At 37.2% G+C, this 16,858-nt stretch overlaps 1 protein-coding gene across 1 annotated transcript in view; it reads right to left on the minus strand.

Moving 5' to 3' along the window:
* LOC149794232 (transmembrane protein 145-like) overlaps window positions 1-16,858 on the minus strand; it is a 70,938-nt gene that overhangs the window by 29,967 nt on the left and 24,113 nt on the right. Inside the window, exons 6-7 of the mRNA XM_089968351.1 lie at window positions 7,918-7,989; window positions 5,147-5,302 (exon numbers count right to left, since the gene is read on the minus strand). Of these exons, the coding sequence (XP_089824477.1) occupies window positions 5,147-5,302; window positions 7,918-7,989 (228 nt within the window). The remainder of the gene's footprint in view (window positions 1-5,146; window positions 5,303-7,917; window positions 7,990-16,858) is intronic.

Below are 16,858 nucleotides of genomic sequence, written 5' to 3' on the forward strand. Positions count from 1 at the left end.
GTGATACAAGTTGTGTATCTGAGTAAATCAGGTAGTAATACTAGATATTTATCTGAGTAAATCAGGCAGTGCTACCAGATGTGTATCTGAGTAAATCAGGCAGTGACACTAGATGTGCATCTGAGTAAATCAGACAGTGATACTAGATACTAGATGTGTATCTGAGTAAATCAGACAGTGATACTAGATACTAGATGTGTACCTGAGTAAATCAGACAGTGATACTAGATACTAGATGTGTATCTGAGTAAATCAGGCAGTGATACTAGATGTGTATCTGAGTAAATCAGACAGTGATACCAGATGTGTATCTGAGTAAATCAGACAGTGATAACAGATGTGCACCTGAGCAAATCAGACAGTGATACTAGATGTGTATCTGAGTAAATCAGGCAGTGATAACAGATGTGTACCTGAGTAAACTATTAACACTATTACAGAAAAAATATTGGAAATGGATATGTCACCATATCATACTGTAATTCTTCTCATTGGTGGCAATAATTACAGTAATGGCCAATCTTTGAAGGGCATTGAGGATGATTATGAAAGTTTGTTGTATGCCATCAGGTCCAAAAACGCAGAGTGTAAAATAATCATCTCAGGTCTACCGCCAAGAAGGGATGCACTTATGACTCAACTAAATGACACCATAAGTATGTTGTGTGAAAATTTCCAAATACTCTTTGTTCCGCAATACTGGACCTTCTTCAAAGACAATCGAGTGAACCAACAATTGTACCAGCGAGATCAAATCCACTTGTCCAACAGAGGTACTGCCATGCTCCTTAGGAATATAGACCAGTACATAAGACTTATAAAAGGGGTTAGGCATGAGTCAGACAACTGCTTGCATTGTGGAGAGCACGGTCATGTAACACAGCGGTGTCTGCATGGAAAACAGATTCGTTGCCATCTTTGTAACGAACTAGGACATAAGCAAAAGTTGTGCACATACCAATAGGTAGAAGGCTATGATGTACAGGCCTGTGCAACACATATCCAGCAACAAAATGCTTTAGAATATGTGTATACTTTTCAATGCAATAATTATAATTCTATAAACAGGTTTCAGGCACTATCTGATTTGTGTACAAAGTGCAACTTGTTAACATGTAAACAACTGTGTGATACTGTTCAAGTTACTTCTCCCTCTGAGGCCCCCCAAGTGTCTAATATGTCAATGTCTTCTTGTATGTATGTAAATCAGTCTTGTGCTGAACATTTTCATGTATCCACTACATGTGGTCATGGTACAACAGATGGATCTTGTATGTTATCTTCTTCATATGTTTATGTAAATAATCAAGGCAATGTAAAGAAATCTGTCAAGTCTAAAAACAATACATTGCATACTGCCTTGTCTGAAGATCAATCCTCTGATCAAAATTGTCATGTATTTGGCCTCCTCAAAAGAGGTCTGCAAGTAATCAACCTAAATATTCAACACATCATTCCTAAACTGAATGAGATAAAGTTAATATTACAGCAAACTAGATCAGTCAATATTCTAGGTCTATGTGAAACCTTTCTTTCCGATGATACTGATGATTTGGCTCTCCAAATACAGGGGTTCAACTTTGAAAGAAAAGATAGGGAATCCATGGGGGGTGGGGGTATTCTTCTCTATGTAGACAGTTCCATTAGTTATAACAGACGTGTTGATCTAGAGACTATTGGGGTAGAGAGTATCTGGATCGAAGTAACCCTTGCCCAATCAAAGCCAATACTCTTATGTTCGGTTTACAGGCCACCTAGTTCCACAGCTGATTGGATTGATAGATTTGAGGTTCAAATTCAAAAAGCATTACTTAAGGAAGATTTAGAAATTATCATATTAGGTGATTTTAACATTGACTATATGAAAACTCCACCATTAACATGGATAAGTAGCTTTGAAACTTACAACTTTACTCAATTAATTAACACCCCAACTAGAGTAACGGAAAAAAGTGCTACTATCATTGATCATATCTATACTAATAAACCTGAAAATGTAAGTGAAATTAAGGTACCAGTGTATGCACTGAGTGACCACTACCCAGTCTGTATAACTAGACATGTTCCGAAATCATCTAAAAATGGCCAACACATTGAAATTCAATACAGGGACTTCAAACAATTTGATGAGGAAATGTTCTTAAATGATTTAGTTTGCAAACCTTTCCAATCGGTCTGCACTATAGCTGATGTCAACACTGCCTTGGACAAATGGTATCAGATGTTCAATGCAGCCTTAGACAAGCATGCCCCAATTAAAACAAAAAGGGTTAAACACCAAATTACACCCAAGTGGATCACCCCTGAGATCAATGAGGCTAGGCACCTAAGAGATAATTTCCACAAGAAAAAAGACATCAAAAGCTATAGAAAGTGGAGAAATAAAACTAAGCACCTGATAGATAAGGCAAAAGAGAACTACTATAAACAGGCTATTAATGAAAGTAAGAGTACCAAAACATTGTGGAAGCATCTAAAAGAGCTGAACCCACGCAAGAACAGTTGTCTTCCCCCTAGACTTAAGCAAAATGATGATATAGCAACATCTGTACAAGACATTGTGGAAATGTTCAACAATTTCTTCATAAGCATCTCCAGTAAGAGTATTCAGAACCAGACTAATATCCCAATTGAACTTGATGCTCTTCTATTATTTATAAAAGCTAAAATTCCTGATGATAATTATTTTTCAATAGCTAATGTTAGTGAAGCTGATGTTTTTGATATGCTAATTAAGGTTAATATTAATAAATCCTCTGGATTGGATGGTATTGGTCCACGAATTCTTAAAATTGCCGCACCAGTAATAACAAAGTCACTAACGCATATCATAAATTTAAGTATAATGAGTGGTAATTTTCCAGAAACACTGAAATGTGCAAAGGTTACACCTATCTTTAAGAAAGGAGAAAAGGAGGATCCAGGAAATTACAGACCAATATCAATTCTACCTGTATTGTCAAAACTATTTGAAAAGCATGTAGCCATTCAGGTCTATAAATTTTTCGAAACATACTCTCTATTTCATAAAGCTCAATCAGGATTTAGAAAGTACCACTCGTGCCAAACAGAACTTACCAAATTAATTGATCTTTGGCTGAAGGAAATGGATAATGGACATATGACTGGGATTGTTTTCCTTGACTTCAAGAAAGCCTTTGATCTTGTTGATCATGAAATTCTGCTGCAAAAGTTGAACTGTTACAGATTTGACAATCCTTCTTTAAACTGGTTTAGATCATACCTAAACCAAAGGTCTCAACAAGTAAGCATTGGTAATATTAGCTCTCAAACTCGCACTATTCATTCAGGAGTCCCTCAAGGCTCAGTTTTGGGCCCTCTCCTCTTCCTTATCTATATCAATGATCTACCATTAAATAATGAATCCACAAACACAGATTTGTTTGCAGATGATGCAACTTTGTATACATCTAGTTCTGATACTGAAGTTATCCAAATGAAATTAAACTCAGACGTTATCAGAGTCCAAAACTGGGCACAACAAAATAGGATGATAATTAATGAAGGTAAAACAAAATGTATGATTTTAGGGACATCACAAAAGCTACACAAATCAGGGAACCCAAAACTGTCTCTTGCAATAAATAATCATCCATTAGAAAATGTCAAACATGAAAGGCTTGTAGGTGTGTCTGTAGATAATAATTTATTATGGAATGACCATATTGATAAGCTTTGTAAAACACTGTCATCCAAAATTGCCCTTCTCAGCAGAATCAAGAAATATTTACCTATGGAAACTCGCAGTATATACTACAAGTCATATATTCTTCCAACAATGGATTATTGTTCTAATGTATGGGGAAACTGTGCCAAATCTGAGCTTGACAGGATTTATAAACTTCAGAAACGAGCAGCACGTGTAATTTTAGATGCATCTATTGATCATCCCTCAAAAGCATTATTTACAGAACTCAAATGGTTCACAATATATGACAGGATAGATTTTCACAAGGCAGTTCTTTTATATAAATGTCTACATGGAACTGCACCAGAGTATCTTCAAGACTTTTTCAGGCCTTTTTCAGCACAATACCAGTTGAGATCAATATCATATGGAAACCTTCTAATACCAAAACCAAGAACAGAGCAATTTAAAAAGAGTTTTCAATACTCTGGTACAGTTCTGTGGAATAAGCTTCCACTACATGTAAAATCTGCTGAAAATATTAGAGTATTTAAGAAAAGATATCATGAGCATGTATGTGTTTCTAACAGATAATGGAATTTAGTATTTTAACACTAAACATGTTAAAATAAACAGTAATTATTGCCATCTTCATATAATGTGCATTGTTATACTCTCCTTAAGAGGGCCTCAAGGGAGAATAGTCCTTGACTAATGAGTCACCCTCTATAAATAAAGCATTATTATTATTATTATTATTATTAAATCAGACAGTGATACCAGATGTGTATCTGAGTAAATCAGGCAGTGATACCAGATGTCTATATAAAGCCTAATGGATTAAAATAAAATTATAGCCATTGATGTTCACATTTCAGGCCCATTGATATTACAGCTAGCCCTTAGCTGCCCATCATGGTAATCTTTAACTTCAAAGTGCACATACATTTTAAGTACATGCAAAAATGTTAAGTTGTGTATGATTTGGTTAACAATGAAAGTCCTTGATGCTAAAACGTTCTCTGCTGAATTTGGAGATGTTCTCTTCAGCCACTGCTGCTTAAAGGCTCGTTCAATGGCATTTCTATTTTTAGCAATGGTGGCCATACTTTATGGTGGACTGGCATCATTTATAAAAACTTGGAAGATCTCAGTCAAAATGTTTTTTTATTAAATCTGTACAAGTTATTCTAAGTGGGTAACATCAGCCATATTTCATGGAAAATCTGTAACATTAGTATAAATTTAATGAGATATATAATGTCAGTGGTCACTCATTTTTTTTCTTCATAAAAAGGTTGACATTTAAAAGTTTTTAAAGATGACAGATTATTCACAAAACACAAGGACAATAGTTGCAAATCCATACCATAAGTCACATGACTTCATAGCAAGGTAAGCTAAAACACAAGGCCATAGCATACATCACATGGGCTTATGTCCATGTGAGCTAAGAAAAGTGCATGCATAAGATAAACAAAGCTCTGTGCATACTACCTGCAGTTTTGACTTGTCTCAGCCTGTCTTCCAGTCCATCTTTCCCATAATTGCCATATCCAATGGACCACAGCAAAAGGTAGAATATCCATAAAGCCAAGGAGAGCATAAAGATTTTGTATGTTGTGTGAAACAGGTACCGGGCATGCAAAAGAACTGGAAAAAAAGAATGGGGAAAAAATAGCTGGTTTTATCCAGGAAATACCAATAAACTGCATGGAACTCACTGTGTTTCATCTATGCCATGGGCTATCATGAACACACACTATAACCAACTTAAAATCTTAGCACTGACAACAATGCTTCCTGGGTCTGAAAAGATATCCTAGGTCTAATTTCTTACCTCTGACTCACATCGGTTAGGTAAAACCTACAAAATCTATGTGCAAGGGTCTTGTACTACCATGATCTCTCAAAAGACACATTTCTGTCAATTATCAGCAATGATTTCTCCACTTTCATCCCTTCAAAATTTTATTAAACCACCTTTCAATGGTCAGTGTGTGGAAAATAGTTTCTAAATAGACAAAAACTCATGGAAGGAGTTTAATAATCTCTATGTAATGCAAGAAATAAAAAGGCATCTTGGCATATTTGATGATTTCAAGCTTATATCATTGGGTAGTATTTTGGGGCAGCTGACAATTTCAAGGTTATTACTGGTTAGCATCTTGGGAGAGCTCCAAATTCCAGCTTAGGACAGGTTAGCATCTTGGGACAGCTGAAAATTCCATGTTAGAACTGGTTAGCTTATTGGGACAACTGAAAATTTCAGGTTATGACTGGTTAGCATCTTGGGACAAATGAAAATTCCAGGTTAGGACTGGTTAGCATCCTGGGACAGAAAAATTGTTTAATAGAATTCTTTTTTCCTTATATATTTCAATGTTTTTCATACCAATGAAAAAATAATGATACTCTGAAATGTCAACATTTCAGCTGCTGGTTGTTCAAATAAGTCCCAATTAGTCATACAGTCTGTTATATTTCATACCTACAAGTTTTCATGCATAAAACATATTCCTTTCATATTTTTCAAATACGTATATATAAAATCAGCTGAATTAAAATATATTTATCCATATTTGTGATAAATGTCCTCCTTACCATGCAATTAACAAAAAGTAAGTAACATATTACAGGCAATAGTGTACAAATTTTATATATTGCATAACAAAATACCACGCAATAAAGTATAAATGTAATATATTGCATAACAAATTATGGCCACTCACTGTCACCAAGAAACTTCCAGATGAAAATTATCTATTGCTATAGACTTTTGCTATAGACTTTTACAATGGTGGCCATGTATTAAACTTGGGTCAAAATAAGAGTAAGTCAGGTGGAATCGTCACAATCGAGGGTAGTATGAATTTGTTTATCAATATGCGTGGCTTTCATTGTGACATCACAATGCATTACATTCAATACAGATTGTACTGGATCACACCTTAAGGTTAATTTCATCCAAAAATGTCTATGCACTTTAACATTGATTTTGCCGTATGCACACATTGGGGCATCTAAATAAAGACCATCCAAAGGAATATGGATGTATATCTATCCAAATGAAGTAAATACTTGCCACTTAAAGGTATATAGAATCAAATTCTAAAAAATGACACCCATTACTGAAATAATTGGTGTTAAATGCCTGCATGACCTGTGTGACTTGTACTATAACTGTTCACAGGAGTAATAAAGAGGGACCTGTGTAATAAATGGCATTTAGGGACCAATGTATCCCAGACTGCAGGATAGTAAAAAATCAGCTGTATGTATTAAGCCTATTATCAAAATATTTTTGTTAAGTGGCAAACACTGAGACTATCAAAGCATCAAAATAATTAATATAACCAGATGACATACTGTGTAATTGCAAACTGCACAGACCTAGATCTGCCAGTACATTATGCACCAACAGATCTGGGTCTGTGCAGTTTATTAGGAGTAATAAGTAGAACAAACACAGACATCTGTAGGCACATTTATGCTATGGCAAATCAGGATTGTTGTTTGCAGTTTGACTCAAATTACAAGTGAGTAATAAGCAGAACAAACAACATTGACTCTGATCTGCAAGTGCATATGCTATGGCATATCAGGGACTTTGTTGTTTGCAGTTTGACTCAACTTAAAAGCAGTATAAATGGTCATCAGATTGCATGGTCTTTAATGAAGAGAAGCTCATAAGATACCAGACCTTAAGTGGATTGAGACAGGCTTTTTTGCAATGTTAAATAACCTTTTGAAAAAAGAAGTCACAGCAGGCAAGATGTTTCACATCACATCACATGTTCATCCCATGAGACACCTACATTACAACTTAGGTGGCAAAATGTGAAAAGATATTTTTACTCACAGCTGCATTAAACTTCTGGTACCAATGGAAAAGGCATTGGGATTACATGCTTATCCTTGGTGTAACTCTTATGACCCTGAAAGTTGGTCATATTACTTCAGTTTGTATTGTTTGCACCCTTGGGACCTAATATGCCCCACACTGTCATTTAAACTTACCCTCAATAGGATGGCCAAATGAATGTAAAAACATACAACTAGCTGTGGAGCTTGAATCCTGGTATTACCATTTCATACCACTGTATGCCATTGGGTATAACTATGTACCACTGTATACCACCATGTACCACAATGTATCACCATATACCACTGTGTACCACCTGCCTCAAAGCAGTGGTATAATTAAAATACATACATAAATAAATGTACCACAAAGGTGTAAAACATAGAACAAAACCAAAACTTACATGCACAGATGATTGCAAGGACCATCAAAACACAGTTGGCAAGAAGAAAAGCAATGGCCATTGGTGTTATGTCTGAAAATAAGCATACAGAAATTATAGAAAAATATTTAAGACAAAACCCAAAATTACTTTGTTAAATACTTGATTTTTTAAATCCCTACTGTAATGCATGTTTCACAATTCATTTGGTATGCATACTGAATTCAAATGAACCAAAAATTAATTGTTGTGTGTTTGTACTAACCACTGTATTTTACCTATGCCAATAAAGAACAACTGTACCTTAACAGTGCACTTAAAAAAAGACTACTGTAATTTACCTAGGCCATATAAGAACAACTGTACCATAACACTGCACTTAAAAATAGCGAAGGCTTGATAATGAAGTAATGAATCAATTCATAAACAACAGCACAAAACAAAAGCAATTACATTTATCACCATATGAACACATCCATCATCACCACCAACAACATCCACATCTAAAGTCATCACTATCATCAATACAATAATAACTGTAATGATACTGATAATAATGATAGCCAGATGGGATATGTTTCTGAAAATAAACATGTCTTTAGTACCAGAATGAAAATTAATGGCATTCCAACACAACAGAACTTGCAAAGGAATGGAAAAATCTAGCAAGGTAAATTAAATAACATTTCATAACGAATGTAACATAGAAGGACAATAATTTTCTTTAGGTCAAAAGGTTGTTGTTGTTGTTGTTGTTGTGGGGTTTAACGCCATTTTTCAGCACGATAGGCTATACATGGCGGCCAGTATTAATGGTGGAGGAAGAACCCGGAAAACCCCGGAAAGAACCACCGACCCACGAGAAGCTACTGGCAAGGTCAAAAGGTCAAAGTTGTGCCCAGAAGGGGAAGTCACGTGACAAAGATATCTCTTTTACCATTTGACCAAATAATTTTGGTTCTGGGAGTGGATACCATATGTACTTGATTCTAAGTCAAGTCCAAGTGCAAACTCTACGGAGTCAGACCCAGATCTGCCATCACATAATGCACCAGCAGATCTCGTATTATGCCATTGCAGATCTGGCTCTTCATTGTTTCCAGTTTCTAGTCTCACATATCTTGCTTACATACTAAATAAGCTTCCCTTACAAACACACCAATGATACATAAAGCCCAAATGCATAGAGAATTTTTATTTGCAAACAAGAACATTTGATCGGGGTCACTAAAAAGCTAATCAGGTCTTGGAACCTCCAAGGCATCTTCATATAATACTTTCATATAATACTTGACCCAGTTTTGATCAAACCAGATTGGAGATATTTTGCTTATAAACTGAAGTACTATAGTTGACTATAAGTTGATTCCTTCACTAAACTGAAAGTATCCCAATTAAATCTTGAAAGATTGGTCCCAGTCACCAAAACCTATCCAGGTTTATCTTCTCAAGGCATCTAAATATCCAGTTAGGACTGGTTTGATATAACAGTTGTTGAGATATCTTGTTTACAAGGTCATTGTGAACACCAACTCAAGCAAACAGAATGTCACTATATTACCTTGAAAGTTGGGTCAAGGTCATCCAAAGGAATAAAGATGATGGGATCCTCTAAGTCATCTGCATATCAGATATGATTTAGTTGAGTCAAATCATATCTGAGATATCTTAGTTGCTTACAAGCTGATGTACTAGCTATGGCAATGTGACCTTGAAAAATGTCCATTACCAGAACCTAATCAGATCTTGGGACACACCTAATATATCTAAATATCCAGTTTGGTCTTGTTTGGCTCCACAGTTCTTTAGATATCTTGCTGTCAAGATAAGTACGATGGATAGGCAAACATGATTTGTGGATTTTAACAGCAATTCTAGCACAGTTCTGGCTATATCATGTGAGAAAAAGTGAGCTAAGTGCCTTCCCAAGGACACACCAATGAGGCTGGTGTGTTAAGCATGTATTGAACCCACAACCTGTGGTGTAAGCATTGATCTAAGTAGATTTGAAATATCACTTGACAGTAAAAGTAATCAGATATTACACACTGGATTAGAACTGATATACACCAACAGCTGGTTTATGTTTGATGAGATTCAGCTTTTGTATAGTCCATGTTGCTGGCAAAAATCTATTAACTGCTATGACATGCTCTAACCAGATCACCTTTAAGTTATCACTCTGAGAGTGACAGAGAATTTCAGGCTGAAACAAACACCTATGTCGATTTCATAGTAATTTGCCTGCATCAGATACTCAACTTGAACAAATAAAGTCTGAATATAAAAATGATTCGATTTGCAAACAACAATTCTGTGAAAAGGGGTGGCCAGAGAAATCTGCTATTGATGAAAAACTTCAATCATACTGGGCAGATAGAGGTGAATTTACAATTCAAAATGGTCTTTTAATGAAAGGTATATGCATGGTCATACCACAATCACTTCAAAAAGAAATCCTAGAGATAATTCACAATGGTCACCAAGGCATAGTTAAATGCCAAGAACACACCAAAACGTCAGTTTGGTGGAAAGGACTAAGCATTCAACTAGAACACTTGATAAAGTCTTCCAAATTGCCTAAAAACACTGAAGAGATCAAGCTGAACCAATAATACCAAGTTGACGTTGGCAAAGAGTTGCTTCAGACCAGTTTGATCTGAATGGTCAAACATATCTCTTGGTGATTGATTATTTTTCATGATATATCCAAATAGCAAAATTGCAAGGTGCAGGTTCAAAGCAATTGTCAATCATCTCAAATCAATCTTTGCACCACATGGTATACCAGAAGTATTAGTTTCAGATAATGGTCCACAATACACATCCACAATACTTAAAGAATTTGTGGCAAATTATGGATTCAGGCATATTACAAGTAGTCCAAAATATTCACAGAGCAATGGTCTCACCAAAAGAGCTGTTTAAAACAATTAAAAGAATGCTTAAAAAAGCAAGTGATCCTTACATAGCTCTTTTGACATATTGCACAACACCATTACTGAATGGATACAGCCCTGCTGAATTATTGATGGGAAGAAAATTGCAAACTACTTTGCCAATGACACCAAAAAACTTACAACTGAAATGGCTGGATTTAATGAAGCTGAAGAAATTGTAAAACTATCAAAGGCAAACTCAAAAAGAGAAATTATGATCATCGACATCATGCCTGAAATATGAAAAAACTTCAGGTAGGGAATAAAGTATGGATTAAAGATAATTTTTCTTCAGGCATTGTTAAATCTGAGGCATCTACACCTTGTTCATACACGGTAGTAACTAATGAGGGAGAGATACGGCATAATAGGAGAAATTTAATTCCCATGTCTACTTCACTATCGGAGTCTCTCAGAGTGACTATTTCAAACCCTGATACTTTATCTGATTCAGATGAAAGCAGAACAGTGCCAACCAGTCAAAATGAACATTTCACATGTTCAGGAAGATTGTCAAAACCACCTGAGAGACTGAACTTGTAAAACTAAAGCTTAGGTAGCTTGTTTAGAAATGCGGTCATCAGATCACATTTTGTTTTAATGTTAACTTCTCAGGAGGGGAGATGGAGTGTAAGCCTTAATCTAATTAGCTTTGAAATATCACTTGACAGTAAAAGTAATCAGATATTCCATGAAGCCAGAGAGTCTGGTGTTGGATTCGACATCAGGAACACTCTGCTGGGGATGATAGAACCTTGCCAACAAGGAAATAAAAAACTTCTATCCCTCCGCCTCCACACAACAACTGGTCTGTCAACCTGATCAGCATATATGCTCCCACACTATGTGCCACCACAGATACCAAGGATGAGTTCTACAATGAGTAAGATTTGCTCATCGACAAAATTCCCAAGGAAGAAAACTTGATTTTGCTGGGCAACTTCAACGCTAAGGTGGGTGCTGACCATGACTCTTGGCCTTCCTGTCTTGGCAAGCTTGTCATTGGGAAGATGAATGGGAAAGGGCAGCGACTCCTAGAGATGCGCTTGCATCACGACCTCAGCATCACCAATTCATTCTTTCAGACAAAGCCACAGCATAAAGTGTCTTGGAGGCATCCCTGGTCCAAACGCTGACACCAGCTGGACTTGAGACAGTCTACCATGAAGGGTGTGCTTCTTACCTGTACTTTCACCAGCACTGACTGTGACACCAACCACTCACTGGTGTGCTGCAAAATGAAGCTTAAGCCAAAGAAGATCCACCACTCTAGGCAAGAGGGTAAACCATGCATTGATGTGAGCAAAATGTCATATCGAGACAAGGCTGAAGAATTCACCTATGCCCTCTCCAAGACGTTTGATTCAGAACATCCCAACAGCAGTGCCAAAGAGAGATGGGATCACATCAGAGAGACTGTGGACAGCACAGCCTCATGGAAGAAGCAGTCAAAGAACAACAACTGGTTTGAGGCCAACTCCATCACACTCATGCCAGTCACAGAAGAGCGCTGCAGTGCTCACCTGGAATACAAACAATCGCCATGCCAGAAGACACTACAGGTACACAGGTCTACCAGAAGCACAGTGCAGAGGTTAGCATGGCAGTGTGCCAATGAATACTGGCTTCAGCTCTGTCAGAGCATCCAGTCAGCAGCAGATATCAGAAACATCAGAGGCATGTACGATGTCATAAAGAAAGCAATGGGTCCCACGAAGAAAGTGACATCACCACTGAAGTCTGCCACAGGCAATACCATCCACAACAATGGCAAGCAGATGGAGCATTGGGTGGAGTGCTACTCTGAACTGTACTCAAAAGAGAACCACGTGACCAATGATGCCCTCAATGCCATTGTAAACCTCCATCTCATAGCCGAACTGGACGAGAAACCTACTGTAGCCGAACTAAAGAAGGCCTTAAAGAAACTGTCATTAGGTAAAGCCCCAGGGAAAGATGGCATCCCAGCAGAAGTCATCAAGTGTGGCTGTAGCATGCTGCTCACACACCTGCATGACCTCCTCTGACAGTGCTGGGACGAGGGTGCAGTGCCTCAGGACATGAGAGACGCCAACATCATAACCCTGTACAAGAACAAGTACGACAGAAGCAACTGCAGGGGCATATCCCTTCTCAGTATCATGGGTAAAGTCTTCACACGTGTCATCCTTAACAGACTGCAGACACTTGCTGACAGAGTGTATCCAGAGTCGCAGTGTGGGTTCTGTGCAGAGAGGTCCACAATTGACATGATCTTTTCCTTCAGGCAACTGCAGGAGAATTGCAGAGAACAATACAGACCCCTCTTCCTGGCCTTTATTGACCTCACCAAGGCATTCTATCTGATCAGCAGAGACAGACTCTTCACAATCCTGGCAAAGATTGGATGCCCCCCCAAAGCTGCTAATCATGATCCAGTCCTTCCACGATGACATGAAAGGCAGTGCAGTATGATGGCTCATCGTCCGACCCCTTTGACATCTGCAGTGGAGTGAAACAGGGCTGTGTCCTTGCCCCATGCTCTTCGACATCTTCGTCGCTATCCTGCTCAAGCATGCCTTTGGGACATCCACAGAAGGGATCTACCTGCACACGTGATCAGATGGCAGACTGTTCAACTTGGTACGACTGAAGGCAAAGAGCAAAGTTCATGAAGCAACCATCAGGGACATGCCCTTCGCAGACGATGCTGCTCTAGCCACACACAGAAGCTGGGTTACAGTGCCTGATGGACTGCTTTGCTAAAGCATGTAATGAATTTGGGCTGACCATCAGCCTAAAGAAAACCAATGTGATGGCTCAGGATGGGGATACCCCAAGCATCATCATCAACAACTACAAACTCGAGGTAGTCAGTTCATGTACCTCAGCTCTACCATCACCTACAACCTCTTGTTCAATGCTGAGATCAACAAGCAGATTGGAAAGGCATCAACAACTCTCTCCAGGTTGTCGCAGAGAGTATGGAACAACAGCATGCTGACCCTGAACACTAAGATCTCCGTGTACCGTGCCTGCGTGCTAAGCACTCTCCTGTACGCTTGTGAAACCTGGACTCTGTATGCCTCACAAGAGAAAAGACTGAGCGCCTTTCACATGTGATGCCTCCAACACATACTTGGGATCACCTGGAATGATCAGGTAACAAACAACAAGGTGCTTGAACGTGCCAAGATTCCCAGCAAGGTCACACTCCTCTGCCAAAGTCGCATCATCTGGCCGGGCCATGTACAACAGATGGATGATGGACGGATCCCCAAAGACATTCTTCATTTGAAACTTGCCTCTGGCAAAAGGTCGATTGGATGGCCACATCTCCACTTCAAGGATGTCTGCAAGTGCAACATGAAAGTCCTTGACATCGATGTCAACACCTGGGAAGACCTTGCATTTAGACAGGTCCAGCTGGCGACATGCTCTGATCACTGGTCTGAAAGCCAGAGAGGACAAGCTATGCTTGATAGCTGATGAAAAGCAATTGCATAGGAAGAAGAAGCAGCTCCAATCCACACCAGACACAACCTTCAAGTGCAGCAAGGACTCCCACTCCCTTGTTGGGCTACATAGCCACAACAGACACTACACAACCACCAACTGAGACATCTCTCATGGGCGCACTTCCATTGTCTCTCGAGACTAACAGATGCCAACCAACCTGACAGTAAAAGTAATCAGATATTCCACACTGGATTAGAACTGATACACACCAACAGCTGGCTTATGTTATGCATTCACTAGGGATTATGTTTCAGGGGAAAAATACTTTCAGGGCAATCTTTACTCCCTTCCAAACTGTACTGATGTCTTGTATTTAATAAATAGTATAGAATGCCTTCTGCAGTTATTACCATCTGATTTATCTGAAAAACATCTCCTAGAAAGAGCTTTACTAAATTTCTTAAATCTGATAAAAATGAGTAAAGTGACAGAAAAGGGTATTTCAACTTCAGAATGTTATCTAACACATTTTGCAAGTAATAAATCTTAGAACCCTCAATTATGGAACGATGAATTTGGACCATAAACTTCTCATTCCATAATCAGATATAACAAAATATTTCAAGTATAAAACTTTTCTCCACATTAAAAATGTTTAAAGACCAGTTGAATCAACTTGTGAAATAGAAATTTACCAATCTGTGAAAAATGCATTGTTGGAATAATTCTTTGTGAATCTAAATAATAATGCCAATTTTGAGGAGGACATTTTTATTCCTCATCATTCTAATAATCTTTCCTTAAAATAAGTACACATTTACAGATAGTGAATAAATATAGTCTGAAAGGATGGATGGATGGATGGATACATAGAGATTAACAACTCAACTGCACAATTCAGGTAAACATAGTGCTAAATAAAAGTTATGCAGTAAAAATGGTAAAGTTAAATTGCCTAAAAGCAATTCCTTCTGAAAATAAACTTATACCAATAAGATGAAGATAAAGAGGTAAAAATCCTATGAAAAATATGCAAATAAAATATATTGGTAAATTGGTTAAACTCATTAGTATACATTTTTAAGAACTTTTATTTAAACTGCTTTTATTTAAAAAGTCAAAGATTACATCATCAGAAAGCTTCTTTATCAAGTTCACATAAAAAACTATTATGTCACAGGGTGAAAGTCAATATGTCAACAAGGCTGTACCCTACTGTCAAATGGCATTGGCAAGCATGTGCTCTTGGGCAAGGGTCACCATTAAGTTGGTAATTAAGTGTGCCCTATAGGTGAGCAACATAATACCAATCCATAAAAATATCACCATCACTGATAATTATGATAATAATAAGGTATTATGGTTGAAAATATATGTGAAATGGGTGATGGTATGATACTGCATAAAATATGTGTGAAATGGGTGATGGTGAATATTGTATAAAATATATGTGTGATATGGGTTACGGTGGAATATTTTATATAATATGTGTGTAAAATGGATAAAGGTCGAATATCATCAAATATGCATGAAATGGGTGATGGTGTGATATTGCATAAAATAAGTGTGTGAAATGGGTGACGGTGTAATGTCATATAAAATATGTATGAAATGGGTGATGGTGTGATATTGCATAAAATATCTGTGTGAAATGAGTGAAGGTGTAATATTGTATAAAATATGTGTGTGAAATGGGTGGCAGTGGAATATCATATAGAATATGTGTGTGAAATGGGTGATGGTGTGATATTGCATAAAATATCTGTGTGAAATGGGTGATTGTGTAATACTGTATACAATATGGGTGTGAAATGGGTGGCAGTGGAATATCATATAAAATATGTATGAAATGGGTGATGGTGTGATATTGCATAAAATATCTGTGTGAAATGGGTGATTGTGTAATATTGTATAAAATATGGATGTGAAATGGGTGGCAGTGGAATATCATATAGAATATGTGTATGAAATGGGTGATGGTGTGATATTGCATAAAATATCTGTGTGAAATGGGTGATTGTGTTATACTGTATAAAATATCTGTGTGAAATGGGTGATGGTGGAATATTGTATAAAATATGTGTGTGAAATGGGTGGCAGTGGAATATCATATAAAATATGTGTGTGAAATGGGTGATGGTGTGATATTGCATAAAATATCTGTGTGAAATGGATGATTGTTTAATATTGCATAAAATATCTGTGTGAAATGGGTGACGGTGGAATATCATATAAAATATGTATGAAATGGTGTGATATTGTATAAGATATCTTTGAAATGTGTCACTGTGTGATATTGTATAAAATATCTGTGTGAAATGGGTGATGGTGTGATATTGTATAATATATCTGTGTGAAATGGGTGGTGGTGGAATATTGTATAAAATATATGTGTGATATAGGTGATGTTGTGATATTGTATAAAATATGTGTGTGAAATGGGTGACAGTAGAATATCATATAAAATGTGTATGAAATGAGTGATGGTGTGATATTGCATAAAATATCTGTGTGAAATGGGTGAAGGTGTGATATTGTGTAAGATATGTGAGGAATGGGTGATGGGGTTATACTGTATAAAATAT

Source organism: Sinohyriopsis cumingii, chromosome 8, assembly GCF_028554795.1.
Source record: "Sinohyriopsis cumingii isolate HCF-2022 chromosome 8, ASM2855479v2, whole genome shotgun sequence".
NCBI classification, from domain to species: Eukaryota; Metazoa; Mollusca; class Bivalvia; order Unionida; family Unionidae; genus Sinohyriopsis; species Sinohyriopsis cumingii.